Genomic DNA, 27,530 nt, shown 5'->3' with positions numbered 1-27,530 from the left:
ATTTCGATAAAACTCTCTCTGTGATTTTCAATTCCGTTTACATACAGAGTGATTTTAATTGATATTTTGGGAGAGCTTTACACTGAAACAGTTGTTCTGGTTCACTGTTCGTCAATTTTACTTAAAACCCAGCTGCTACCTTAGTACTATATTCCATCTCCTTCACTCCAACAACCGATAAGTGGATTACTCTTAGGTGAGTAGCGTATAGAACTGCAGGAAAAGAAAGACTAGGCGCTGTAAATAGACAAAAAAAAATGGAAAAAAACTGAATGGACTATAAAATCTGGCCCGTTTTCTGTTTGCCTTTGTTAAGCGGCAAATGTGGTGCGGCTAATGCGTGTATTATTGGATTTATTATTTCACGGCAACTAAGCAGAGTAGTCTTCCACAGTACGCTTTAATATAGAACGCTGTGATAAAAGTTCACGAGACTATTAAGTACAGTATGAAAGGAGAGTTGCAGACAAGAGTTTGCCTTTTTAATTTCCTCGTTAAAAGGCTAAATGATATAATCAGACAGCCACTTAAGTCACTTCCTAAATCAATTGGATTTTTGTTTTGCTCTCTTCAGTTTTTCTTTGTTCGCTATGCAAATGTTCAACTTCAGTTCAACAAAACATAATTGATAAAAGACAACTTGGAATTATCCGAAATTTTGAATTTTATTTGGAATAATGAGCTCCACCGAAATTCGCACTTAATTGTTGTTTAGCAATATATACAAACTTTCAAGATTTTTTCAAGATAATTAAAAGAACATAAATAAATAACATTGAAAATTACAAAAAAAAAATGTATATTTTTTTAGTATTTTGAATTTTTTTTTAAGTTTAAGTATATTTTTTTAATAAGTAGAAACGTTTTAAATTAGTTACAGGTAATGAGTTAATTGCTAATTTAACCATTTAATTTGCTTATAATACCGCTTTGCTATTCATACATAAAAAACCTGCATCCGGAGCAGAGACAGCACTACATTTTGTACCATGATAAAGTGGATTCGGCTGTTACCCATTATCTTGCTGATTCACGAAGCCAAGTCCTCGAATAAATGGTGCAGAAAAAATCTCTGCAATGGCCAACACGTGCTTTGCACGGACAATGGGGTCAGTTAATTATTAAAGATCAGAGAAGGAAAAGATCTGTTCAACTTTTCTTCCAGAAAATTCAATCAACTTGTCCTAGAGATGCCACAGCCATGGTGAAAATGAGCCAGGATATGATAAACTTAATCGTGGACCAGCACAATGAGTATCGTAATAAGTTTGCTGGGGGTTTGGGTGGTCATCCGAAGGCAGCGAGAATGACCACAATGCAATGGGACTCGCAACTGGCCAAAGTAGCCGATGCTCTGGTGCGTCGATGTCAGCCCATCAGAGACGAGTGCGGCAAGACCCTGAAATATCATAAGGGCGAAGCCAGTTACTCCCTGGAAAAGTACTACTGCATGACGACGAAAAAGAATGCTCTCAAAAAACAACTCAACTACTGGTTTGATCCTAACAGTAAGGACCACACGGAAAGATTGTTTTTCTCTCTAAAGGATCAGGACCAGTAAGCTTAGTTCAAATATTGATGCTAACATTAACTACCGATTTCCTTCAGGGAGTTTTCGAAGAACTACTTTCAGGTACTCAGGGATCGATCAAATCGTGTGGGCTGTGCCATTATAGAATATATTCATCCAAGTTTGGTCCACCAGTTGCTCAAGTGCGTTTATAATTGTGGCGTGAGTCTCTGCGAGGACAATAATAATCCTGTCTACGAACAAACCGATTCCGATCCAACTTCAGAGTGTAGAAAAGGCGCAAATGAAAAGTATAGAAATCTTTGTCACAAAGATGAACTTGTCAAAAGCTGTGATGGCGGAAACCTCTTTGTCCTAAATGGACACGAAGAAGAAGATGTACTTAAGTTTACCAAGTATCCACTTCCGCATTATTCCAACGATCCCTCGTTGCCTGAAATACCTGACAACCCCCTCATAGAAGTTAAATCCAAACGAGAAACAAGTTCAAAACGAAGGAATGACCATAACATCCCAACTAAAGCTTCGACATATAATACTCCAGAGTCAACTACGGTCTTAGATCTGTCATACACAGTCGATTCTGATCTCCCTGATATACCCGACAACCCTTTATTAGAATCGAGGTCCGCTCCTCATAAAGCAAAACGAAAGTCAATAATAAAAAAAAATAACAAAATAAACCAAAGTGAACTTAACATGAGATAAAGAGACAAAAACAACCCTATAATATTTGCTTGAAAGCTAATTTTGAAATGATTATAAGTATTGTAAGCAGAAATAAAAGTCATGCAAAAATAACATATTTATTGAATTTATGTGGAACTACAATTACAATTACAAGAATAAATCTAAAAATAAGTAATATAAAGTTAAAACAAGAAACGAAGCTAACTTCGGCAAGCCGAAGTTTATATACCCTTGCAGCTAATACAAAAATTAAACATTCTTTACAACATCTAAATTTCGATTTTGACAAGAGAGGAAGCAAACTTCGGAAAGCCAAAGTTCATATACCCTAAAAAAATTAAAAAACAGCAAAGTTATAATTTTTTTTATTTATTTTTCCGATTGTTCCTATGGGAGCTATATGAAATAGTTGTCCGATTTTGATGAAATTTAAACCGTAATTCTGAAATAATAAACCATTACTATATGTCGAAGATACCATTTGTTTATACCCCTGCAGAGGGTATTTTAATTTCAGTCAGAAGTTTTCAACGCAGTGAAGGAGACATTTCCGACCCCATAAAGTATTTAAATTCTTGATCTAGCCAGGTCCGTCTGTCCGTCCGTCTGTCAGTCTGTCCATCCGTTTCTACGCAAACTAGTCTCTCAGTTTTAAAGCTTTCTGCATGAAACTTTCCCAAAAGTTGTCTTTCTATTGCAGGTAGTACATAAGTCGGAACGAGCCGGATCGGACGACTGTAGCATATAGCTCCCATGGAACAATCAGAAAAATAAATGAAAACAAATTATAACTTTGGTGTTTTTTATTTTTTATTTAGTTCTTCCACTAATAGGAATGGTTAAATATTTTAGATTTACGACTATAACATAAAACTTCCATGAAAACAATAAAAATTAAAAAAAAAATCTATTTTGTAATTTATTTTTTGAATTATTTTTGACTTATTAATAATTTGACAGTTCAGAATCACGCATATAATTTTATTAAAATCGGAAAACGATATATAGCTGCCATAGAAACTATCGAACAATTAAGCTGCAAATCAATGTTTTTAAACATATACGCAAGTTAATCATAATTTTTAAATGTTTTCAAGAATATTAAATTTTTGCAATAGCTGCAAAGGTATGAGAACTTCGGCTTGCCGAAATTTTATTCCTTTCTTTTTTTTTTTTTAATTTCGATTGTTCTCATGGGAGCTATATGTTAAAGTCGGCCGATTTTAATAAAATTAAAACCGTAATTCCAAAATATTAAACCATTACTATTTGTCGAAGAATTAAAAAAGAAGTGAAAGTAAGTGAAAGGTTACAAAATATGGATAACAAGAAAAATCCCAAAAACGAAAAGAAACCATATTCTTATTTAATTTGTCAACTTAGGCCGAAATGACATTTTGGAGAAGGGCAAAAAGATCAAATGACCAGACAAAAAAATTAAAATATACGAAATAAAGGCTCTCATATATGAGAGTGGTTTCTGGTAAGTGGGATTCTATAGGCACCGTTTAGGGCAGCTGGGGAAATCAAGCAGCCAGGACTCTCAGGCAAGCCTCATTCCGCCACTTCAACTACAATTGTAAATGAAAGGAAACCGACCACAGACAAATAACAAAACATGAGAACAAGTTGGGCTCTTATCCTTTTTCTGTGCTTAGCTCTTTTCCCATGAAAAGAGTTGCTTTTGACAGTCGACTAAAGTCCGGAAAAATATCTAACTAGAAGTCTGCAATAGGAGCAAAATCAAATTTGCAGCGTATTAATTCCAGTTCGATTGGGTGAAAATTGAAGAGCAAATTCAATCAATTTTACGAAATATAAATCCCTTTCTATTAAGGGCTTGCCTAGAAATTGTTGCAGTTTTAATTTCTTGTGAGTCTTCGGAAAAGAAGTTAACAATGCTGGGTTGAGTTAAAGCCTGAATAAGTTTGGCTGAATAAAGCTTCAAAATCGACAGAAACTATAATTTTATGCAGACGAAAAATTAATTTTGCTTGCCAAATCTTTTTAATTGTACATAATTTGCTGTATGGAGAAATTTAATCTATTTAATACGGCCTGAAACAAATTAAGATAATAAGAAAAGTGATAGTTTATTACATTTAATGCAAGACATTTATTTCTTTCTTTGTTTCTATATATTTATACATACTTTAGCGTGATGTAAAATTTCTTGTTATAAAAGTAGTTAATTAAGTGTAAGTAATGAAGTGTACTAAAATACAAGCAAAATAAAAATTTTTAAAATGCCCGAATAACAATTTTTAAAGCAAAAATTTATAGATTTGATTTATACAAAAATTTACTCAATTTATAGTATGAAAAATTCGAATTTAAATTGTTAATTAAGGGTAAATATTGCCATGCACAGAAAGACAACTTAACCCAACCGTCTAAGACGTTAAAATATGCTCCATCTAACTATTGATTTGACCACCAAGAAGTGGGGTGGTTCTTGCCCCTAACCTTTCCTTTCTACTGCCCCCTGAAATGCTGTCGCAATGTATAAATGGCCAACGTGGCTAACGGCGTGGGGTGCATATGGACATAGCTCTAACCGCAATTTATGTCGACTTCACTTCCGGTCTGTGGGAAATAACTCTTGTTAGGCTGCCAGGAGCCAGAAGTCCTGCCCTGTTGAGCACTGTGTGTGTGTGTGTGTGTGTGTGTGTGGTGTTTCTTGTCATCATTTTCAGGCAGCTGCAAATTAACTTGCATAATTTAAGAGTCACTCGGAAAATGTGACTCCTTAGTTCATCGGCGAATTTAAAGCCCGACGAAGACTATTATGGCCTTTTTGGCCTTGGCTCTTAAATTATGAGCACACTGGGCGCATAAATCAGCACAATGCTCCGTTCGGCTCACTTAATAAGAAATTTCCATAAATGGGCTTTAATTAGTTTGAGCGGTTAATTGAAAATGGTTAATGACTACGTAAGGATCTGTAATATTCAGTTCAGGCAGTTTATAGCTTAACATTTCAATTTGGGATAGGAAAAATGTCTCATTAGGTAACCTCCAGCTTAGTATTAATAGCGAGATGTACGTCTTTAAATTAAAGCATATTTCAAGTTATTTCCATGCACTAGGCATTACTCCTCATTATGCGAAGTCACTATAAAGATGACAACATTGGTCTCTTTGTCCTTGGTTGTGGCGCCAGAAAAATGTCAAGTTTCGGCACTCCCATAAATTCTATGGCGCGTGCGGTTTTCGGGTTTTCTCTAGTTTCTGGAAGCAGTAAATCTGCGAGTTTTTAAGCACTATCCGAAAATCGGCAAGCCACTGCAAAAGCCAATGACTGGCAACTTGGCAACACTGGGAATTGAGAGCAGAGGAAACGGGAGAAAAAAATTGAAGAAATGGAAATAATGCATAAAATGTGATTGCGAATGCGAATGCTGGCGGCTTGTTGCCGGCATTGAAAATTTATGAGTGACACAAATGGCCTTCCTGCTGCATTGCAGTCTCTTGGAAATGTAAGAAAAAGCTGGCTTAATGACAAGACAAATTATGAAATTTTAAGATGTTTAACTTTTTCTTGGCAAACTTTCATATAAAAAATGAGTTTATTAATAAAGTAAGATATGGAAGGTAGTAGGTATTATTAGTTTATGTTGTTTATTTTATGGTTTTATTATATTATAGAAAATAAATCTAAAAGCATGTAAAATATTTGTGTTTAAATAACAACAAAAATTATAGTTTCCTGTAATCTATGAAAAGGATTATACCTTTATTTAATATACAAGGTCTGCTTGGGAACCTAATTTGTATATCATCATATAATCTTTTTGGGGTTTTACCTAAAGTTCCTTGCGTTAAACCGTAGAGGTTAATACATTTTTAAGTGTGCAGCTTAAAAATAAATTCCCTTTTTGACAAGTGCTGTCCAAAATAAAAAAATTTTAGTCTTTTATAAAGAACGCAAACTTTAAAGGCAATGCAATCTCTCGGATATCCGCAAACAAAGCCTCCTGTCGTTCGTAGAACTTGGTCCTGAGTCAAATCATGGAACAATAATAAAACACAAAAACCAACAAAGCAAAAATCAAAAAAGAAAACAGCAAGAAGCGACCAAGTTAAAGACAAAAGCTTTTGCCACATATTGTCTCCTGGCGAACCGCAAGACTGAAATGGAGATGGAGCAACTGGGACAGTTCGAGTCCTCGACTCACATGCTATATGGCCATGTCAGCAGAAACATTAACAACAATACGAAACATCTCGACCTACCGAAATTGATGTGACAAAGTGTGCCAACCAACCCCATTCATTCGGTTACACCCAGTGTTTGGTACCTCAAATCCTCAGCTTCTGGCCACATTGACGACTATTGTTGTTAACAAGTAGAATATTGTGCCTGACAGGAGTCGACAACGTGCGGCCAGGATTGATGTGGGTGATGGCTACGGATATTTCTATTTACCACTCGAAACAATAAATCCACTCGGGGCAAACTCAAAAAACCGAATCACAATATCACCAACGGTAAGAATCTTGAAAAGAAGAACCCATCAACCAAAAAGAATCAAAAGTTGGACAACAACTGAATTATGGCCAAAGTTCGAAAAGGTGGCCCAAATGATTTGGGCCGTATCGTGTCCTTTTAAAGCAATTGACATTCTATTTGTTTAAATAACACACCAATTGTCTTTACATTTACATCGACAAGATGTTTTGGTTAAAATTTGAATTAATTTTATTAGAGTACAGAACAAATGTTTGTCTTAAATATTATATATATATAATTTAATGGTCTTATTTTATCCGATTTAACTGTCCTATTCTGTTGGTTTTAATAATTGATCATAATTGATAAATAGCCTTTGGGACATTTAATTGAAGTTCAAACTTAACGAAATTTTTTAGCGTTGGTTATCGTAACTATAACACAACGTTTTTAACTTTTTCATCACACATTGCACTCCCAAGGGAGTGAACCCCGACCATGATGGTAACGTTAGTTCCTTTGCTTTTGTTTAATTTATAATGTGACCGATTTTTTTTTTTAATTTTCAATGTAGCCTTGTCCGTTTGCCATCGACCATAAATCAATACCCTTAAACATCTCTTTTTTTTACTGTAAGACCTGTGAAGCCAACTTGCATTCCCTTTTTAATCACTAATCACTCACAACTTGACTGGTAAAAAGTTATTTGAAACTAATTTATAAACCTCTAATTGCATTGGCAGTGAAAACCAATTAATCAATCAGTATGCATACAACAGAAACCAACCTATTTGACACTTTGATTAATTGCTTAAACTAGGAATTCTGTATAAAAGTGCATTTTAAGAGTGGACAAAGGTGTCGCAAAGTTAAATCAATCTTCGTTCCAAAAAGTTTTCTTGCTTTTTCTTTTGTTTTTGACACTTACTTGGTCGTGTGTTTTGGCCAAAAGCAAAAGGTTGACCATAATTGTCAGTAGCAGGTTCTGGTTGGGCCTAAGATTGGGCAAAAAAAGTTGAAAGGGGTTGATTTAAGACGTGATTTGGCTTTGTAAGAGAAAGATGTAAAAAGATTATTGTACTTATGTTAATAATGTCATACAAAAATTGTCTTACTTTTTTTATACTTAAATAGCTGAATAACACAATCACAAAAAATAATTATAAATAGATTTCGTATATTTCAGTATTAAATAGATAGGTTTTTGTTATTTTTATAGATATAGATATTTTGTAGATATACACCATCTGAGAGTATTTAATCCTCAATATTAAATGCTATAAATTTTAAACAAGACTAAATTTCTTTTTTGTTGACTGTAAACATAACTTTCTTTTGGTACTTACTGAATGCTCGATGAGTTGAATTAAATTTCTGCTGCATTCTTGAACCCTAAAGACTATTTTTTTATGAGTTTCCTTGACTCCCATTTGGGTTCGTGCTTTAATATGCCATTTAGAAGAAAAACAAGGTGGTTGAATAAATGTTCCATTGTAGCCGGGTCTCGATGTTTTTGTTGTCGTCTGGCAACGACACTTGAGACTGACATATAAAACATGTCTAGCTCGAAGTGCGTGAATTCCTGTTTCTGCCCGCAAATTGCTTGCACTGGAATCAGCCGGGCAGACAAGTCCGCCCATCCACGAAGCCACCTAACCCACCCTATTTTCTGTCCATTCCGATGGCCAAGCTCTCTCATTGTCACAGGCAATTTGATGCCCGATATTTTTACCATTTAGTTCAATCAATTTGTCACAATTTCCGGCAGTGTTCGTAAAAAGAGAATGCTGAAAAAGAGCCCAAAGCCAGAACCTATTGAAATCTAATGGGACACACAGCTCAGTAACATTAGAAAAAGATGATGATGGTGGTGGGTGGCTGGCCTCGCAGGTCATTGATCAGATCTACGCGACAAACATATCAATGTGGACTGGACCCAAACCAAATTGGCACGTACTCTGAAAATTTGTAACTTGTTGAAATAATATCCTTCCTGTTAGCCCCAGCACGCCACGATGTGACTGTAAATTAAGGATGTTAGATGTCAATCATTTAAAATATAGGTTTTAGAGTGTTTTTTTTCCATTTAAAATTAAATTATTAATGGTAAAAATTAATAAGGGACAATTGGTTGCTTATATAAATAAACATAACAATGCCCTGCAAGGATGATTTTACAAGTCATCAGATATTGGCTCTGAGTTTTTGGATAATAGTGTAAAACTGTATTTTAATTAGTATTCTGTTTTATTTATTTATTTATATACATTACGTAATTAAGAAAAACTCTACGTTATAGATCTATATATACGTTCCACTTGTTCATATAGTATTCTAGCTTTTTTATTTATTTATAGCAAGGGTAATCATGAATGAATATACTTTGTAGGAGATAAATATTACACTGTACTTCTTTCTAGCTCCAAGCATCCATTTTCGCCAAGACCTTTGGTTTATTATACCATTTTTTTAATGCGGAAAACTGCACAGCTTTGCATACCTGGAGCCGCAGTCATGAGTTGTGACGTTATGGCAACTCACATATTTCGGCACCTTCTGCTGCACCCCCCTTTCAATCCCAAATTTTCCCGTCTGCTGCAGCAGTTTCTATTAAAAATCAAGTGCGCTACAGCACATCTTCGCTGTGTCCCCTGTTCGGAAATTACATAGTAAATTTTACCACAAAGTCCAAGCTAGGCCAGGCCAAAAGTGGTACAACTAAAAGGGAGCAAAGCAATTTAATTAAAAACCATGAGGCAGGCAAAAACGTAAACATAGTTACGTTTTTGTTCGGAGTATTGGGGTTCCACATGGGGCACCAATGTTAATTAGGTAACAATCTAAGCCATAAAGGTCAACATAGGGGACAAGGGAAAATCAAATGTGTAACGAATTTCTTGACTTGTTGGTTTAAGGTCAAAAGGTGACGAGCTTTCAATATTATCCAGATAAAGAGTGCATCCAATTTTTGTAAGCATAAACAAAAAACAAATGTAACTCAATCAGATTAATTTTAAAAATGTATATTTAGATTTTTAAAGGCTAAAATCAGTTGTTAAAATTAAATAAGTGGTTAAATTAACCTTGCTTCAATATAGTTCCCTCACTAAAATAAGTAAAAAGTTAGATAAAGAAGCCTATTTGTAGATAACACCCAGTAACGCCCACGTAACTTGTCGCTTTTAACGGGTTAAACCGCCACTTTTTTTATTGAGCACTTAAAACCTTGGTAAATTAAATCCGTGTCTGGTGACAGCTTTGAAACGGGTTAAGTAAACAGTTTGCCGGTCGCCCATAGCATGTTGGCCATCGTTGGCCATCGGCTCTACTGGCATAAAAAATATGTAATAGGGAATTAAGTTAAAGGCATTCGTCACGCGATATTTACAAATGCTTACATCTTTCACTAGCCAATTGAATTTTCTGCTTCATGTTTTTGACCTATTACGAATGTTTTACGTTTAAATTCACTTTCACTGTGGCTCCACTTTGTTACTAATCAAAGGCAACTAGGCAGGCTATTTTATGTTGTATTTATAATAAACAATTTGAGATGTGAAATATTTTCTTCAAAATTTCTTGCATTACATTATTTGAACCAATGAAATTATTATAAATCACAGTTTCTTTTTAATACTTATAAAGCCAAATAACCCAAAAACAAAATTAAAAATAATGGAAACATTTATTATACCAAGTTACAAACGAAATTTTAACTTCACTTTTATAAACATTTACAAGCAAATAGTTAGCTTTACAACTTTTTTATGGGCCACAGAAAGAACCAACAAGCAAAAGTAAACACAAAAAAATGAAAATCAAATTCAAGCGTTAAAGAAAATTTGGGAAAATAAAAATAAAGGAAAGGCAAAATGGCGTTTGTACGGTGTTAAACTTTTTATGACTTCTCTTTGGATTTCTTTGTTTCTACTTCGTAGAATATAAATAATTCTGTCTCGAAAACTTTATTGTTATAGGGGCATTATCATTTGTGTCATTATTATGGGCATTATGACTTAGACAATCCCAAGCCATTAGATGTTTGAAAACTTCTTGGTCCAATTAGAAATGGGCAATTAAAAATTTGCAGTCACGTGTTAATAATGTCGCGACAAGGACACACCTTAGCTGTCAGTTTCGTTCCTGTTACTTAACGACAATTTTGCCCTGCCGTTTCATTTGACGTTTACTTGAAACATGTCTAAAAGGGCAAATCTAACAGAAAAAGGCTTCTTAAATAAAAACTAAAAATTAATACTATATTTTTAAAAATATTTTGTTCAAAAATTCTTATTTTGTCAAGCTTTTATTAATTTATTATAAACAATTTAGGTTTCGTGCAATCTTTTATATAGTTCAATTTATTTATTTTTTCATGGAAAAACGGGGTATACATCAGTGACACAACTAAAATCTCCAAACCTTTTATTAAAAAACTATTGTAAACTAAATAAATGGTAAAACTTCGGAATTACAAATAAACTACATTTAAATACATTAAATATTATATTATAAATTCATATAAGGTTTGCTTACACTTTCCATTTGTGCAAAATAATGACAATGTTGACCATAGACTACAAAATGCTTTGAAACACAGATATTGCTTCTTTGTCTGGATTCTGATTGGCGTGCCCCGTTTATAAATAAAAACCACACCAAATGTGTGGCACGAAAACAAAATGCATTAATGATAGATGGTATTTAAGATTCATTACGAAGAATACCCATATGGCTAAAGCAAGTTTCAAATACCAAGAATATCTGCTTTAAGAAGGTACAAGGAAAACTCAGCTGCAGCCTACAGTGTTGAGAATATACATAAGTAAAAGTAGTTCTCAAGTGGCGCACACTTCCGCTCAATGCGACAAAATGTAAAAAGGACACCAGGAGCTTCTGCATCGAGCATAAGTCGAATCTTCAGGCAAAACAAAAAGTTGCAAGTCAGAGAGAAAGTGGGGCACAGGTCTAATAAAAAACTAAAGGATGCGAAAACATCAACACCAGGGCGCCTCGAACGAATGGAAGAGGAAAAACGAGGCAGATACAGACAGAAACCGAAACCGATGTGCATTTTCCACACTCTTTGGAAACTGAGAGGCAAGAAACACACTATTCTCGTATGTGATCCGGTCCCTCGTCCTTCTGTCTGTGTGTTTGCTGCAGGATGGCAGAAATTCGAGCCAACACTCACAAGGGGAAATTAAAACAAATCCAGACAAGAAAGTTATCTACATACCCTTGCAGTTTCAAGCAAAACATTTTATTCTAAGAAACCTTTGGGTTATGAAACAAGCTATGAAGGTATCTAAGAGTACGCAAGATTAACTTTAAAATTCAGAATTGCCTTTGACTTTTTTCGAAAGCCGGCGTAATTTTAAAGTGTATACTGTTAGAATAAAAAAATAATTTGTTCTTTATTTATGTACATACATATAATTAAGAATACACACTGAAAATTTCATATCGTTCCGCTAAAAATTTTCGAAGTTACACCCAAATTTTAAAGACGTTCAGAGTGCTTGCATGTACAAGTTCAAACTTTAGACGCGTTTGAAACCGATAAATCTCAAATTTTAAAACGAGCTTTTTAAATATATTGTTTTGTTATTTACCGAAAATTTTTTTCCGATAAATATTTTTTTTGATAAACAATTTAAAAACGAAATTTTGGTCAACAAATATTTTTTTCAATACTTAGTTTTTAACACAGTATAAATATACATATTATGTGTACAAATTATCAGATAATTAAATTTAATAGTTTTCTCAAAAAAAAATTTTTTAAATTCTTTTTTTTCGGGCTTCTAACTGTATATAACCCCTTAAGTAATGTGATTTTGGCATGATAGATACGTATGACACCCACTGTATTCTAGAATTACGAACAGTCATCCAATAATGCATGCATTTCTATCCCGCTCACACTTCAGAAGGAATATGAAGAAGCGTGGTCGCGGCATTCGTTAACTTGCTTTCAGAGAAGAAAGTTGTATTAAATAAAAAGAAGGGAGTACAAAGATTATATTCCATTTAGGCTTTACTAATTTATGACTAAAATTATGTAATTTTAAATGCCTGCAGTTTAACTTTAAAATATACATTTTTGACAAAACAAACATAAACTCAAAATCATTAATAATTTTCTGTGCATTTTTTATTGAATTTAAATAATTTTGTTTAAGCTAATTGATTAATTGGAATCTGTTAATGGTCAGGATCCACTGTGATTTTCAGTGCTTATGTTAATACATACAGCAAGGACATAACTTGGTATTCAGCAGCTTGTGCCTATGCATGTTTGCTCTTTCTTCACAGAAGATGCCACTTTCAGCCGACGAATGTCATGCTCAGATACAAACGCACACAGATACACACATGCTGAAATACAGACGCACACTCTGGAGTGCATGTTTAAAAAGGAAACAGAATCTCCTGCCAGTCGATCCTTGAGTACTCATATAAATCTATAGCAGCTTAAGAACTAAAAAATATATATACATATATGGATGCGCAGATACACATATATGGATATATCTTAAGCACTAGTGCACATTAAAACAAACAAAGCAACTTAAGGGCATTTTAAATCAGAATATCTGAACTATATGTCTGACTTTTGATTGAAAACAACTCTGTGGAGAAGTTACTAAAAGATCTTAAGACTTGACCTTAGCATACAGATTGAAGCAATAAATCCCCCCCAAAAAAGCTTTGAAAACTAGAATTTAAATCATGTCTCTGTTTGGTAAAGCAAAGTTTATATTCTCTTGTAGTTATAAGAAGTATATCAAAATCAATATTATTTCCGGCTTATTTCAGTAAATTGTAAAATATACGTCCACAGTAGCACGTTGAATGTCGTAGGCAAACCATTTTGTTTGATAAAGATAGTCACCTTGAGGAAATGGAAGAACTTCGGTTACCTGCTTATTTAAGAAATCAATAGAAAGTTTATCCACAATAACATCATGCTGCAAACAATCAAAACAAAGATAATATACGTTAAGATTTTTAAAAGGGTCAAGTAACAAGCCAGTAACGTTTTTAGAACTTGGAAGAATTGTAAGAGAAAATATCATGTACAACAATTCTTGTACACAAAATCTTGTATAATGTTTCAAACTTACATCAGCGGGACAGGTATGATTCATGTTAGAGTAGTTTTTAAAGAGGCTGTGAAGGTAACCTGCAATTGGATTAGATTGGGGATTTTTCATAAATCTGCAGGCTTCTACTGTTACGTTATACATGAACGGCTTGTAGCCATTGAATCGCTTTAAGACGGCAAAGTTAACCTAAAACGAAATTAGTTTAGTGAAGGTGAATAATAATGATAGCATTAATAGTATTTGTCTATACACACACTTTAATTTTTGTAACGGGTTTTTTGAGCAAATTCACCTTTAAGGAAAGGTATTTATAAGTACGGTTAACGGATTTAAGAAAGCAATATTCAAAGTTTGAGAACTCAGGGTCCAAACAAGTGCACTTAATGTTGGTAAACTCCACTTTGGATGAGATCTAGAACATCGTTTAAGTAAGCTTTACATATTTTTGGGTTGTTCAAGAGATGATATTACTTGATTAATTAAAAATAGAAGAACAATAAGTTCAACAAAACGAATCTTTAAGCCCATTTTCGACCACGCCGATACACAGTTTTCTGGTCAATGAGCAATAATATGATAATGCAAGCCAATAAAACTCAATCTCTTGCTGTTTTATAATTATCAAGTATTATACTAACATCAAATGAGCATGCTCATTTCATGCTTCAAATGTTATTACACGCAAAAACACTTCCATAAAAATTTAAGCAAAGTTGCAATTTGAAAATTCAAAAATACATCAAAAATATAATACATACATATATTGGGTATCAAGTATTGCTTTTGAATCAGTATTGACATGTTTTAAGGATTGAATATTTAAATATATATATATATTTTATAATTAGAGGTAATTCTAGTCTAGAGGCTCGAATTTCGAGCTATTTTTGACAATTAATAAAAATAGCACTTGATATTTTTACCATCCGTTTTTTATCATTTGTTTATTTAAAAAAGAAGAGAACACAAAATAAATTAAAAACTAGAAAGGGAGCAAACTTCGGCTAGCCGAAGTTCATTTACCCTTGCAGCTATTGCAAAAATTAAATATTCTTGAAGCTATGAATATTTGATTGTTCCTATGGCAGCTATATGATATCGTTTTCCGATTTAAATAAAATGTAAGGCGTAATTCGGAAATGTCAAGTTATTAATTAATCAAAAAGAATTTCTAAAAAAAATTACAAAATAAAAAAGTTACATTATTAAGATTTTTTAATATTTTTATTGATTCCATGGGAGCTTTATGTTATAGTCGTCCGATTTTGATGTAATTTAAACCGCAATTCTGAAATATTTAACAATTACTTTATATTATATTATATTATATTATATTATATTATATTATATTATATTATATTATATTATATTATATTATATTATATTATATTATATTATATTATATTATATTATATTATATTATATTATATTATATTATATTATATTATATTATATTATATTATATTATATTATATTATATTATATTATATTATATTATATTATATTATATTATATTATTTATATTATATTATATTATATATATTATATAATATTACATTATATTATATTATATATTTTTTTATTATTTTTTCCGGTTGTTCCTATGAAAGCTATATACATAGTAGTCCGATCCGAATCGTTCCGACTTATATACTACCTGCAATAGAAAGACATCTTTTGGGAAAGTTTCATGCAGATAGCTTTAATTAGGAATTATTTTTTTCTGGGTGTGGTTGGCTTTAAGCTGAGAATGAAATCTTTTACTTTGCCAAATTGCTCTTTGAAATCTTTGTTTTGTTAAAACTCAATTTTATATACTAAAAATTAAAGAAAAAACTGAAAGCTGTTTTGACTTTTCAAAAAATATATAGGATAAATTTATTTTTTGCATTCATTCATTATATTGTTAAGTATCCGTTCACAGTAGCACGGTTAGTATCGTAAGCATACCAGTTTTAACAAAACAGGTAATCACCTTGAGGAACTGTCAGAACTTCAAATACCTTCTTATTGAGAAAACTGGTGGGAAGTTTCTCCAAAATAACATCGTATGCAATAAATTCAGAAAAATATCCGCTTATGAGTTATTAAAAGGGCTTAGAAAAAAGACTTACATCAAACGGTCTGGTATGATTCATATATGAGGGGCTGGCGAAGAAGCTGTGAATATAATTTGAAGTTGGCTTTGACTTAGGGTTTTTAAAAGATGCTCTTACTTGTTTAATTGCAAATGCACAGTTTTCAAGTCAATGAGCACTAATAGCATATTGTAAGCCACTATATAGTAATATAATTATTTAGTAATTCCTTAATTTATTTATTATCTTTTTAGTTATACCAAATGCGCATGCTCATTTCATGCTTCAAATGGTATAACACGCTTAAATACTTTCAGTCCAGAGAAACTATGGAAAAAATGCAAATTGAAAATTCAGGAATACTTAAAAAGTAGAGTACATACATTGGATTTGAAGCACATTGGATTTTAAATATAGGTTTATATAAAAACTAACGTTAAATCACAGTTTATTCAGCCGTAAATTAAAGTGTTATTGAAGCAATTACGTCATACATAAGCACATCAAATTTAATACTATACTAATCACTCGTTGGAATGTTTGTGTGAAACTCATTTTTAAATACTAAAAATTAAACGGTCAAAAAAAATATTGCAATATAATTGAGTATTTATATTCATTACGTTACGTATACGTTCAAAGTAACACGGATTATATCGTAAGCGTACAAATTTGAACCTTGGAAAACTGAGAGATCTTCTGTTACCTGCTTATTAAGAAAACTGCTAGGAAGTATTTTCCACTATAACATCGTGCTGCAATACAATCAGAATATTATCCGCTTATGATTGATTAAAGGGGTTTAGAAATAAGACACGTGAAATAAACATCATTTTCAATAGTACACGCTTAAACTAAAATGTTTAATGCAGTGTTCAATTGTACGTACCCAAAGCACTTCCTATCCCAAAAAATCGAAACCAGAACTCTTCCAACTATTGCCCGGTGTGAGGCACGAAGCAACAGAAAGTAGTCAAAAGTTATAATTTTAATTTCGGCAACAACCCAGAAACTTTCGCAGCTTGTTGGTGACTCTTGGCCATAGAGTAAGAAATGTATAGAGGCACCATTTGCTCTGCCCGGACCTCTGCCCAAGCTCTGCTGAGAGCCATGTTCGAAGCTAACCTTGATTTCCCACCCCACTTTTCAGTTTTTGGATCGAACTTGCAATTCGGTCCCATGGTGAATTTGCAACTGCACTGCTCGCACCAGCCCTTAGCAATGGGAGCGAGCAGTTCAGATGCAGAAACTCACCGCGGGACCGAATTACAAGTTCGAATCGAACCGTGAGAGACTGAAAATTTCCCCTGTTTTAGTCTAGGTGGCATCACTGGAAAAGTCACTCGAGAGAGCGGCAGAGCAAATGGTGCCTCTATACCATAGAGTAAGAAATGTATAGAGGCACCATTTGCTCTGCCCGGACCTCTGCCCAAGCTCTGCTGAGAGCCATGTTCGAAGCTAACCTTGATTTCCCACCCCACTTTTCAGTTTTTGGATCGAACTTGCAATTCGGTCCCATGGTGAATTTGCAACTGCACTGCTCGCACCAGCCCTTAGCAATGGGAGCGAGCAGTTCAGATGCAGAAACTCACCGCGGGACCGAATTACAAGTTCGAATCGAACCGTGAGAGACTGAAAATTTCCCCTGTTTTAGTCTAGGTGGCATCACTGGAAAAGTCACTCGAGAGAGCGGCAGAGCAAATGGTGCCTCTATACATTTCTTACTCTATGTCTATACATTTCTTACTCTATGCCCGCAGCACTCGGTTTATTCTCACATGCGCTTTTGCCCTTCAGGTTTGAGAGAAAATATATGGCATACATGTTGCATCTACGAACACGTTGCAGGGTGAGGTTTGAGTGCAAATAGATGGCAAGCATGTGGCCTCTAAAAACACGTTGGAGGGTGAGGTTTGAGTGAAAATAGATGGCAAACATGTTGCATCTAAGAACATGTTGCAGGTGAGGTGAAATGTAACAGTTATTTTCCCCTGCAATGTTGCTCGCTGTACCGTCAAACAAAATAAAAATTTTATCCCGATTTACCAGATTTTTATATAAACTTACCGATAGCATACTAACATCGATGGATTGTATTGGGAACCAATTTTTATGTAGCGTAATGACTATTTTCTACTTGTAAGTTTATTATTTTCTTTTTTAAGCTTACCCCAGTTGAATGAATTTTTTAATGTTTTAGATGTGTGGCTTAACTTACGCACTTACGTAAAGACCATGGTATTTCACAAGACACGAGTGAAGAGAGTTGCTCATAATGGTCATTGCCCGGATTTCACACTTTCCAAAAATGGCAGTACTATCCAAGATCGCTGGTAACCATATAAGTGCAGCACTCGGAAAACGGGAAATTCGACACTCCAGGTGTCCAAGTTTATCACTAGTGCATGTTGGTGTTATCTGTCTGGGAATGTAGACTCTTGCACCCAAAGGCCTGAATTTGACTTCACCACGGAGTGTTCGATCTGGGTGATGAGACCACATTTGGAGCAAAACGAGCGTTTCTTAAAAATAAATTTAAAAAAAAATTAAAAGTCCTTTTCAGGACCTTGCAAAAATCTAAGGGCTTATTTGAGTGGATGATTAAAAATGGGTAATTCATCTTCAATGATATCTTCGTCCTTGAGTGTTCAATTCAACAAAAACTGCAGACTAACAAATATAATAAACTAAAACATCGTCAAAAGCAGAAAAATAAATCACATAAATTAAATTCAAATTTAATAAAAAAAATACATCAAAATAAAATAAATAATGCAGTGAACACAACTATGGGCAGAAGCACACATAAAAATGACGAGACGTACAAACAATCTTTAAATCGTTGATTATAACCACCGGATTTCCGAAGTATTTTTACATTTTTTGATTAGCATTCTACACTTAGCACGGATTGTGATGAATCTCCAGATTATTGTAAAAGTAAAAATAATTGGTCCGTCTAAAGATGCCGCTTATTTGTGGGACAATCATAGAACAATAATTAAATTTAAAGTGCTCAATAACGAACCAAATAAACCAAAACAAAAAGCCAATAAAATGCTTTTAATAAAAAAAAAAAATAACCAACAAGCTGTCGAAATAAGAAACTTCACGGGTCTGCAGGCAATACACCATTCGCTACAATGTCTACAATGTCTTTCTTAGTGAAACATACTATAACCATGTAGCGAGGTGTTTGTATGTTTAAGTTCTTATAAGTGAATTAATAAATAGCGCAATAACAATGCACAAATATATATATTTCTTAGAATCTCGAAAGTTTGCAGCCCGTGTTTAAAAAGAGAGCTCTCTACGTTGGACACAAATAAAACGGGTGATAAGTTCCTAAAAAATATATCTTTATGTTCCTAATGAATATATATATTTGGGCCTTAAAAAATATCGGTAAATATAATTATAATAAAACGAGAAAGCAAGCAAACTTCGGCATGCCGAAGTTTATATACTTTTGCAGCTATTGCAAAAATTAAATATATTTAATTTATCATTTACTTGCGTATATGTTTAAAAACATTGAAGCTATGATGATTTGCAGCTCAATTATTCGATAGTTCCCATTTCAGCTATATGATATCGTTTTCTGATTTAAAAAAAAAATTAAAAGCGCAATTCTGAACTGTCAAATTATTATTTTTTTCCCATGGAAGCTTTATGTTATAGTCGTCCTATTTTGATGACAGTTAAATCGAAATTCTGAAATAAATAACCATTACTTTATGTCGAAGAACTAAAAAAAAATTAAAAAACAGCAAAGTTATAATTTTTTTTTATTTATTTTTTCGATTGTTCCTATGGGAGCTATATGCTATAGTCGTCCGATCCGGCTCGTCCCGATTTATGTACTACCTGCAATAGAAAGACATCTTTTGGGAAAGTTTCATGCAAATAGCTTTAAAACTGAGAGACTAGTTTGCGTAAAAACGGACGGACAGACGGGCATGGCTAGATCGACTCTCCTAGTGATGCTGATTAAGAATATATATACTTTATAGTATATAGTTTGCGTTGAAAACTTCTGACTGAAATTATAATACCCTCTGCAAGGGTGTAAAAATCTTATTGGCACTAATATAAACATGTGTTGATAGAAACCATTTAGAAGGTGGTACTGGTACAACAATTGAAGTAGGTCAGGAATGATGACAAGGTATTTACAAACGACATTGACAATATAGAATCTGATTGCTTGGCTGGCGCTGATCCGACGGAACATGCATAGGGAAGGGTAACAGCTTCTTGCTGCCGATCGTATCAGTTAAATCAGTTTTCTGGCACTGGACAAGATTACTCTGTTTGTGTTTTTTTAGGAGCAAATGTTATCTCTGGACTTGATTATACAGAACTCAATGGTATTACTCGGAAAATCAGAAACTGATAATTGATAATACAAGGAAGTGTTTTAAATGCAATTATATTACTAGTTAATGTCAACAAAGACTTTAAAAATGCATTTATTAGGGATTTTTAATAGCTTTAGTCTCATGATCCATTATCTCCAAAACATGTAAAATTTTTTTACAAGGCAAATCGATTTTAGATTTTAATTTTACAAGTTAAAAAAACACTCATCCGCTAAAGCAGTGCATTGCTTTTTTATAAAGTCCCCTTGCTGATATATAAACTATTGCTTAATTATTATATATAATATGAAACAAAAACACCTCTAATCAAGGTACAAGTTCGTGACGATCGCTCTTTTAGCCTACAAAATTTTTTAACGAAAAATTCATAAGCATTCGACTTAATAAATACACTTTTTAAAATTTGTTATTGTTCATGTTCATATAATTTGGTTTAGATACATAAATGTTTTAACATTTTTTTTTATAATTATTATTTCTAAAATATTTTGTAAACATTTTCTTTTTTGAACTTAAAAAAATTTTACTATAACATTTTCCTTACCAATTCGGTGAAACTTTTCGGCGAAATTTTATGTCCAGACAGAGTTAGCTGCTCTGAACTGGAAAAGGTTGCCTTTTTAATTACTTGAAAACTTGCGAAAACGTATTTTTAGGCACATGTGCGTGTTATAGTAAAATTTATTTAAGTTCAAAAAAAGAAAACGTTCACTAAATATTAACATTAATTATCAAAAGTTGAAAATCTCAAGAGCTTTGTACTTAAAAAATTAAAACACAAAATTGTAATAAAACTTTTTGTTATAATTTTAAGACTATTGTAAGGAACCGACAGCGTGTTAAGCATTAAAAAATACAAAGAAGTATCCCAGCCAGTTGGGTGTCCTTCGACGCGTATTTTCAACAAGAGTGCAAGAAGTAAAGCAATAGAAAATATGATAAGTATTTCACTTTCAGCGCCCGTTCTCCTAAAGCAATTCATTTTCAAAAAAATTTTGGAATGCACACAAATTGTTACGATCGCACTATCACAGCAGATTTTCAGTTCTGCGTCTATATAGTAGGTTCCTATGCATACTCTCTTGGCGCGCATCGTCATTACATGTAATGCCGTAATTTTTGATTAACTCTTCGCTTCTTGTGAAATCTTAAGGCACAACAGGACAAGCATTGTACATTCGTTTGTTTGAGTTATACACAAAGTTCATAAAGACTGTTTTATAATAAATGCGTTTAAAACTGTTTACATTATCAGTACCCAATTTTCCCAGAACTTGACATCTGAATAATCAAAACAGCTGCCTGAACATGCTATAAATACAAAGGCGAAAGTAAAACATTTATAAGTTGCAATTCAACCTCACATCGTAAAGCATTTAAGAAAAATATGAGTTTTATAGTTCAAGTTGGGTAAGCTTAACAAAGAAAAATATAAGCAGGCAGAGAAATTTACGATTTAAATATTTTCAGCTGCTTTCTCGTTGTTCTTGGATGCATTTCGGGGACAGGACACGCCGAAAATAATGCTGAATTCACGGCCAAAGCCCGTGAGATGCTTGAAGTGTATGCCAATCCCTCAGCCGATAAAAGTGCTCAGAGCCGAAAGATTCCGGAATTGGCTGAATTCTATGAGAAATACAACGATCGGATTGATCTAACTGACCTGGAACGACAGCGTGCCAACGATTTGCTGAGGAGGTATAAGGCGGAAAAAGCCAAGGAAGTCTATGTGGATGGTGTACCGCAACAGGGAGGGTTCTTTACGGCTTTGGGTGTGGGGCTTCTTGTCTCCGCGTCTACAGAAATAGGGGTTGAAGTTTACAAACGAGCGACGTCTTCTTGCAGCACTATCCAAATAAGTCGAGAAATGGGAATCTGTAGTATCCTTTTACTGATCGCCCTTTATAAAATAAGGTCAAAACTCTAGTAGACTTTATTTCTGAATATTTCTGAATTTCACATAGCAATGTATTTAACAGTAATTTCTCTTTTATAAATAAAAGGTAATTTTTAGAATAACACTAATAATTGGTAATTGATTAGTATTTTTAAAAGTTATGATGAGTATGTTGACATTCCGAAAAATGTTCAGTATATTCTGGGGCAGCTATATAATATAGTTATTTAATTCATTTAAAATGTATTGATTAGAAACCTCCAATATAGATTTGGCCATATCGACTTGTACCCAACCAACGTAAAATGGCTCAATATCAAAATCAAAAACGGGAAGAGGATAAGTCCACACTAATAAATAATAGAAATAGGGAATTTTCGTCGGCACTTGAGCGGTCATGAAGGGCCAACATAGTTGACAGAACGAAAAAAAGGTCGTAGTTCAGTTGAGCATGCACTCTTAGTCCCATAACTTGACCAACGAATACAAAATGTGAAATATTATTATAAGCAAGAAAGAAAGCAAACTTCGGCAAGCCGAAGTTCATATACCCTTGCAGCTATTGCAAAAACGAAATATTCTTGAAAACATTAAAGTTATGATTTACTTGCGCATATATTTAAAAACATATGATGATAAGCAGCTTAATTTTTCGATAGATCCAATGGCAGCTATATTATATCGTTTTCCGATTTAATTCAAATTTAAAGCGTAATTCTAAACTGTCAAATTAATAAGAAGTCAAAAAGAATTTTAAAAAAAAGTACAAAATAGAAAAGTTACATATAAAAAAAATTGTTTGTATATTCTTATTGTTTCCATGGGAGCTATATGATATAGTAGTCCGATTTTGATGAAATTTAAACCGTAATTCTGAAATATTTAACCATTACTATATGTCGAAGAACTAAAAAAATTTAAAAACAGCAAAGTTATAATGTTAATTATAATACCCTCTACAAGGGTATAAAAACTTGTATATATTTGATTCTATTTGGGTGAGTTTTAGAAATACCTATTAGCTAGGTCCCATCAATGGTACTTCTTATATGTAACGTTGTTCTGTATTTAATGAACAGATTTTTAATTTCTTTCTAAATTTTTCAGATGATGGGTTATCAAATAAGACCTTCTTATTGGGCATATTTAGCCTTCACCTTTTTATATAATTTAAAATAAACCATGATTTACGGGTTATTTTCCAATAACGCCATCTATTTACGATAGCTCCCCCTGGCGATAAATCAAAGGTCAGGTGGCTCCACCTAGTAGTAAATTGTTATTTATGTGGCTCCAACTAGACGTAGTCAATAAATCTACCTCTAGGTGGAGCGACCAAGTACCCAAAATAGCGCTAGGTGGAACTAACTATCCTTCGATCTACCACCAGAGGGAGCTATAATATTAAGAAGGCGATAAGCGAAATGACTGGTGGCCTTGAGAATTACACTTCAATTAAAGACCTACTAACCTAAAAATAAAAAATTTAAATGTTATAAATTTTAGCTCGCGAAATGCAAAATGTATTGTAGCTAACATTATAAAAATGGCCAAAAACCAGACGGGATGATTTTTATATGGTTTTGGGTACTTGGAACCCAAACGACACTAAAATAATCATTTTAATCAAAATAAAAAAAACTATTAAAAGTAAACCTTGTTCTATGCAAGCAAACAAAAAATGCTAACTAACAGAAATTTATTAGTCACTATACACAATATTTAGGTTTGACGCGGTAGAAAATAAAAAAACAAAAAGCATAGTGGGACATTTAGATCCACTCACGCCATTATATATTAAACAAAGCTTGTGATTTCTATTTAAAAGGGCATCAGTGTCCTCTGTGTACTATGAATCCCATTTGCAAAGTCGATATTAACAGACCAGAGTGCCAGGAATGGATGGTCAAAGTCTATGGGAAATGTCGGAATCTTTTCAACAACATGGGTAAATTGCCTATGTGGTGGCTTGACAACGCTCCTGCGGCTTATAAGGTGGACGTTGAAGCCATGACCGCCGAAGATTGTCATCGGCTAAAGCGGGAATTGGGCAAGGAAGTGGAAGAAGAGGATACCTCCACACCGTCCAATGAGTTCAACCTGGGCAGAATGGTGGGTGTCTTTTTGGCATTTGCTGCAATCTTGATCCTTTTCATTCTTCTGTGCGGTATGAAGCGGGGAAACATTAGATCTGCTAAGGCCAAGGCTTTAAAACCAGACCCACTGGAAGCCCCACCAGTCCAGCAGCGTCTAAAAAGAGCAAAAAGAAGAAATGCAAAAGCTGGATGCGGAGAAGCTGTCGACCCTTTTTCCTTCATAACGAGTCTCAAATAAAGCAGTTCAGAGCACGGGCTGAAAAGGAGGTAGCTGTGCATACGGAACGCACCCAGCAAAAGATCGCTATGTGGAGAAGAGCCCGGGAGCGGGATGCACAGAAGAAAAGTGAAAAGATCCATCGAAGCATAGACAAGGCTTCGAGAAAGTAACTCCAATGGGGGCCAAAAGATCGCAGTTTCATTCATTGAATATGGCAACAGCAACTACTGCCATTTAGTATATTTTTTAAAACCAAGTGTTTTGTTTGTATTTTTTTTTAATTAAATTAAATAGCAAAGATATAAATAACTATATTTCAGATTAAAGCAAGAAAGGAATCACATTTCGACAAGCTGAAGTTTATATACCCTTGTAGCTATTTCCAAGACAAAAGTTCCTTAAAATTATTAAATTTCAATTTATATGCGTTTATGTTTAAAAGCATTTGGCTTAATTATTCCATCGTTCCTAGTGCAGCTATATGAAATTGTTTTCTGATCTTAATAAAATTAAAGCGTAATTCTGAACTGTCAAATTATTAACAAGTCAAAAAGAATTTTAAAAAAAAATTACAAAATAGAAAAGTTACGTCAATAGCTGCCATAGGAATTGTCGAATAATTGAGCTGCAAATCATCATAGCTTCAATTTTTTTAAGCATATACGCAAGTAAATCATAATTTTAATGTTTCAAGAATGTTTAATTTTTGCACTAGCTGCAAGGGTATATGCCGAAGTTTGCTTCCTCTCTTGTTTAATTTTTTTTTAGTTCTTCGACATATAGTAATGTTTAAATATTTCAGAATTACGATTTAAGTCTCATCAAAATCGTAGCCGTCCGTCATATAGCTCCCATGTTGACTTATTAATAATTTGACAGTTCAGAATTACGCTGTTATTTCTATTAAAATCGGAAAACGATATCGTATAGCTGTCATAGGAACTATCAAATAATTGTGCTGCAAACCATCATTGCTTCAATGCTTTTAGACATATACGCATGTATATCAAAATTTTAATGTTTTCAAGAATATTTAATTTTTGAAATAGCTGCAAGGATATATGAACTTCGGCTTGCCGAAGTTTGCTTCCTTTCTTGTTTTTATTAAATTTTTAATATTCCGACTGTTTTCATTGGAGCTATTTGCTATAATCGGCCCAATTTAACTAAATTTATCCGATCGGGCTCGTTATCACTTATATACTGCCTGCAACTGAAAGTCATCTCTTGGCAAAATTTCATGCAGATAGCATTAAACTTTTTCAAATTTTAATAAGCGTTGATTTTTTTCACAAGCTGATAATAGATACTTCGATAAGATTTATACCAGCTTTTTAAAATCTCTACGATTAGCGCTACGCTGCTCATCATCTGTGAACTGACTAACACACAATTTGATTTTGTAAAGAGCTTTACAAAATTCTTTCTTTAAAATGGGGCTGTCCATATATTACGTAATCACGTTTTCGATGATTTTTGACCCCCTCTCTCTCGGCTTACTCCTTATCCCAGTCCTCCTGTATTTATCTGTGTATTTCAGCTATGGCATCTTTTATTCAGCGCGACGTAATAATAAAGTGACGTTCGCAAAAAACGTTTTACCAAAAAAAGTACACTTTATTTTTATTTAATTGTTAACTAACTCTCTTTTTTTCCATAATTTTTCCTAACAATTATGGTATGTTTTGCAGTCGGTACCTTTAAGAAATGTTTATTGTTCTCTCCTTTTTTAAAAACAAGTTTAACGTTTTTTTAAATACTTATATTCTTTTTTTTTAAACACATAGGCAAAAGTTAATTTTAATACCCTTAAGTTAATACCCTTGCTTTTATTTCCATTTATTGCTTTTATTTCCATTTATTTATTTCCATTTTACTTACAAAGCTCCAAAAGAATTCTTCAAAATCAAATTAGCTTGGGAAAGATTTTGCTCATTCAAATAAGCATAAAATGCTTATTATAAAGATCAGAAATAAGATTAATTTTTAAACGCCATTCTTAAGAAAAATGTGTTGTATAGAAAATGTTGCGTGGGTGCTGCACGCTTTAAGTTTCTAGATTTGGCAATGCAGTTAGACACATGAGGCCCCCTAGACCCCAATGGTTTTGGGGGAGGATTATTTAGTTGGTTAGCTGAGTAACGAGAATCTAAAAGTCGGTAAAATAGACTATAGGGTTTTTTCTTGTTATATATATTTTGGAGGTCAATCTTCCAAATTTTATTGAAAAATGTGCCTACACCTCTGAAGATATAACAATTCAACAAGATGGAGATCCCAAGTAAGAAACCAAAGCTTTAAGCTCATGCAGTGGCCAGCTCAGAGCCCGGATCTTAATCCCATTGAAAATGTATGGGCTTTGCAAAGTATGATAGTGCACCAAAAGGATTTGATAAACTTTGGGCCAGGATACAAGCGGAATGGAATAGTTTTCCAAAATAAATGTTGCAGAACTTAGTCGAGAGTATGCCCAAACGCATTAAATTGGTTATAAAAGCTAAAAGTCTTTGCACCAAATATTAACAATTTAATGAAAAACTTAAAAAACCAAAACGTGCGAAAGTGGAAACATTAACTTTTTTAAACAATAAAAAAAATATATAAGCAACATATTATTTAAACATAAGTTCCTTTTATATATTGAAGATATTAATACAGAATATTGGAAAAAAAGAATTAAAGCGATTAAAAAATTTTTACGATTTTTATAGCAGTTTGAAGTCAGAAGTGACAAACATGAATCCACATGTGCCCGCCACTTTATATATTATATATAAAGATATTATGTCAACTGACTGAAAACTATGCTGACCATTTGAAATGAAGTATTTTATATGTTAGAAACTCATCATTAGGGTTACATCACTAACCATACAAAAAAATATCAAAAGAACTTTAGAAGTATAAAAATCCGCATTTTTGGTTTAAATTGAAATGTACCAATATCTTGGACTATAACGAATTGTTTAAAGACAATTAAAATTGTTAAAGACAATTAAAATTACACTGCGAATCATTAAAAAATAAATGAACCAACGATCACTAAACATGACATTGAAAAAAGTGTAAAC

General features: G+C 33.2%; 4 protein-coding genes across 4 annotated transcripts; 3 read left to right on the top strand and 1 right to left on the bottom strand.

Moving 5' to 3' along the window:
• Window positions 1-921: 921 nt before the first annotated feature.
• Window positions 922-2,248, top strand: LOC128261623 (venom allergen 5.01). Its single transcript, XM_052995404.1, has 3 exons — window positions 922-1,109; window positions 1,166-1,557; window positions 1,609-2,248. Exons 1-3 carry the CDS (start codon window positions 990-992, stop codon window positions 2,237-2,239), a joined length of 1,143 nt encoding a protein of 380 aa, XP_052851364.1. The 5' UTR covers window positions 922-989; the 3' UTR covers window positions 2,240-2,248.
• An 11,203-nt stretch (window positions 2,249-13,451) lies between these two features.
• LOC128261773 (uncharacterized) lies at window positions 13,452-14,333 on the bottom strand. The gene is made up of 4 exons (XM_052995630.1): window positions 14,258-14,333; window positions 14,043-14,198; window positions 13,805-13,972; window positions 13,452-13,648 (listed from the first exon to the last, which is right to left on the bottom strand). Exons 1-4 carry the CDS (start codon window positions 14,312-14,314, stop codon window positions 13,493-13,495), a joined length of 537 nt encoding a protein of 178 aa, XP_052851590.1. The 5' UTR covers window positions 14,315-14,333; the 3' UTR covers window positions 13,452-13,492.
• A 7,189-nt stretch (window positions 14,334-21,522) lies between these two features.
• On the top strand, window positions 21,523-22,265 carry LOC128261602 (protein Turandot E-like). Its single transcript, XM_052995382.1, has 2 exons — window positions 21,523-21,656; window positions 21,717-22,265. The coding sequence occupies exons 1-2, from the start codon at window positions 21,634-21,636 to the stop codon at window positions 22,171-22,173; spliced, it is 480 nt and encodes a 159-aa protein (XP_052851342.1). The 5' UTR covers window positions 21,523-21,633; the 3' UTR covers window positions 22,174-22,265.
• A 1,629-nt stretch (window positions 22,266-23,894) lies between these two features.
• On the top strand, window positions 23,895-24,705 carry LOC128261626 (uncharacterized). The gene is given in 2 exon segments (XM_052995408.1): window positions 23,895-24,409; window positions 24,412-24,705. Coding segments are annotated over 2 exon segments (633 nt in total). The 5' UTR covers window positions 23,895-23,994; the 3' UTR covers window positions 24,630-24,705.
• Window positions 24,706-27,530: the final 2,825 nt, after the last annotated feature.

This window comes from Drosophila gunungcola, unplaced genomic scaffold (genome assembly GCF_025200985.1).
Source record: "Drosophila gunungcola strain Sukarami unplaced genomic scaffold, Dgunungcola_SK_2 000001F, whole genome shotgun sequence".
Taxonomy (NCBI): domain Eukaryota; kingdom Metazoa; phylum Arthropoda; class Insecta; order Diptera; family Drosophilidae; genus Drosophila; species Drosophila gunungcola.
Note: the sequence above shows the minus strand (reverse complement) of the source record. Positions and strands in the feature narration are given on the sequence as shown.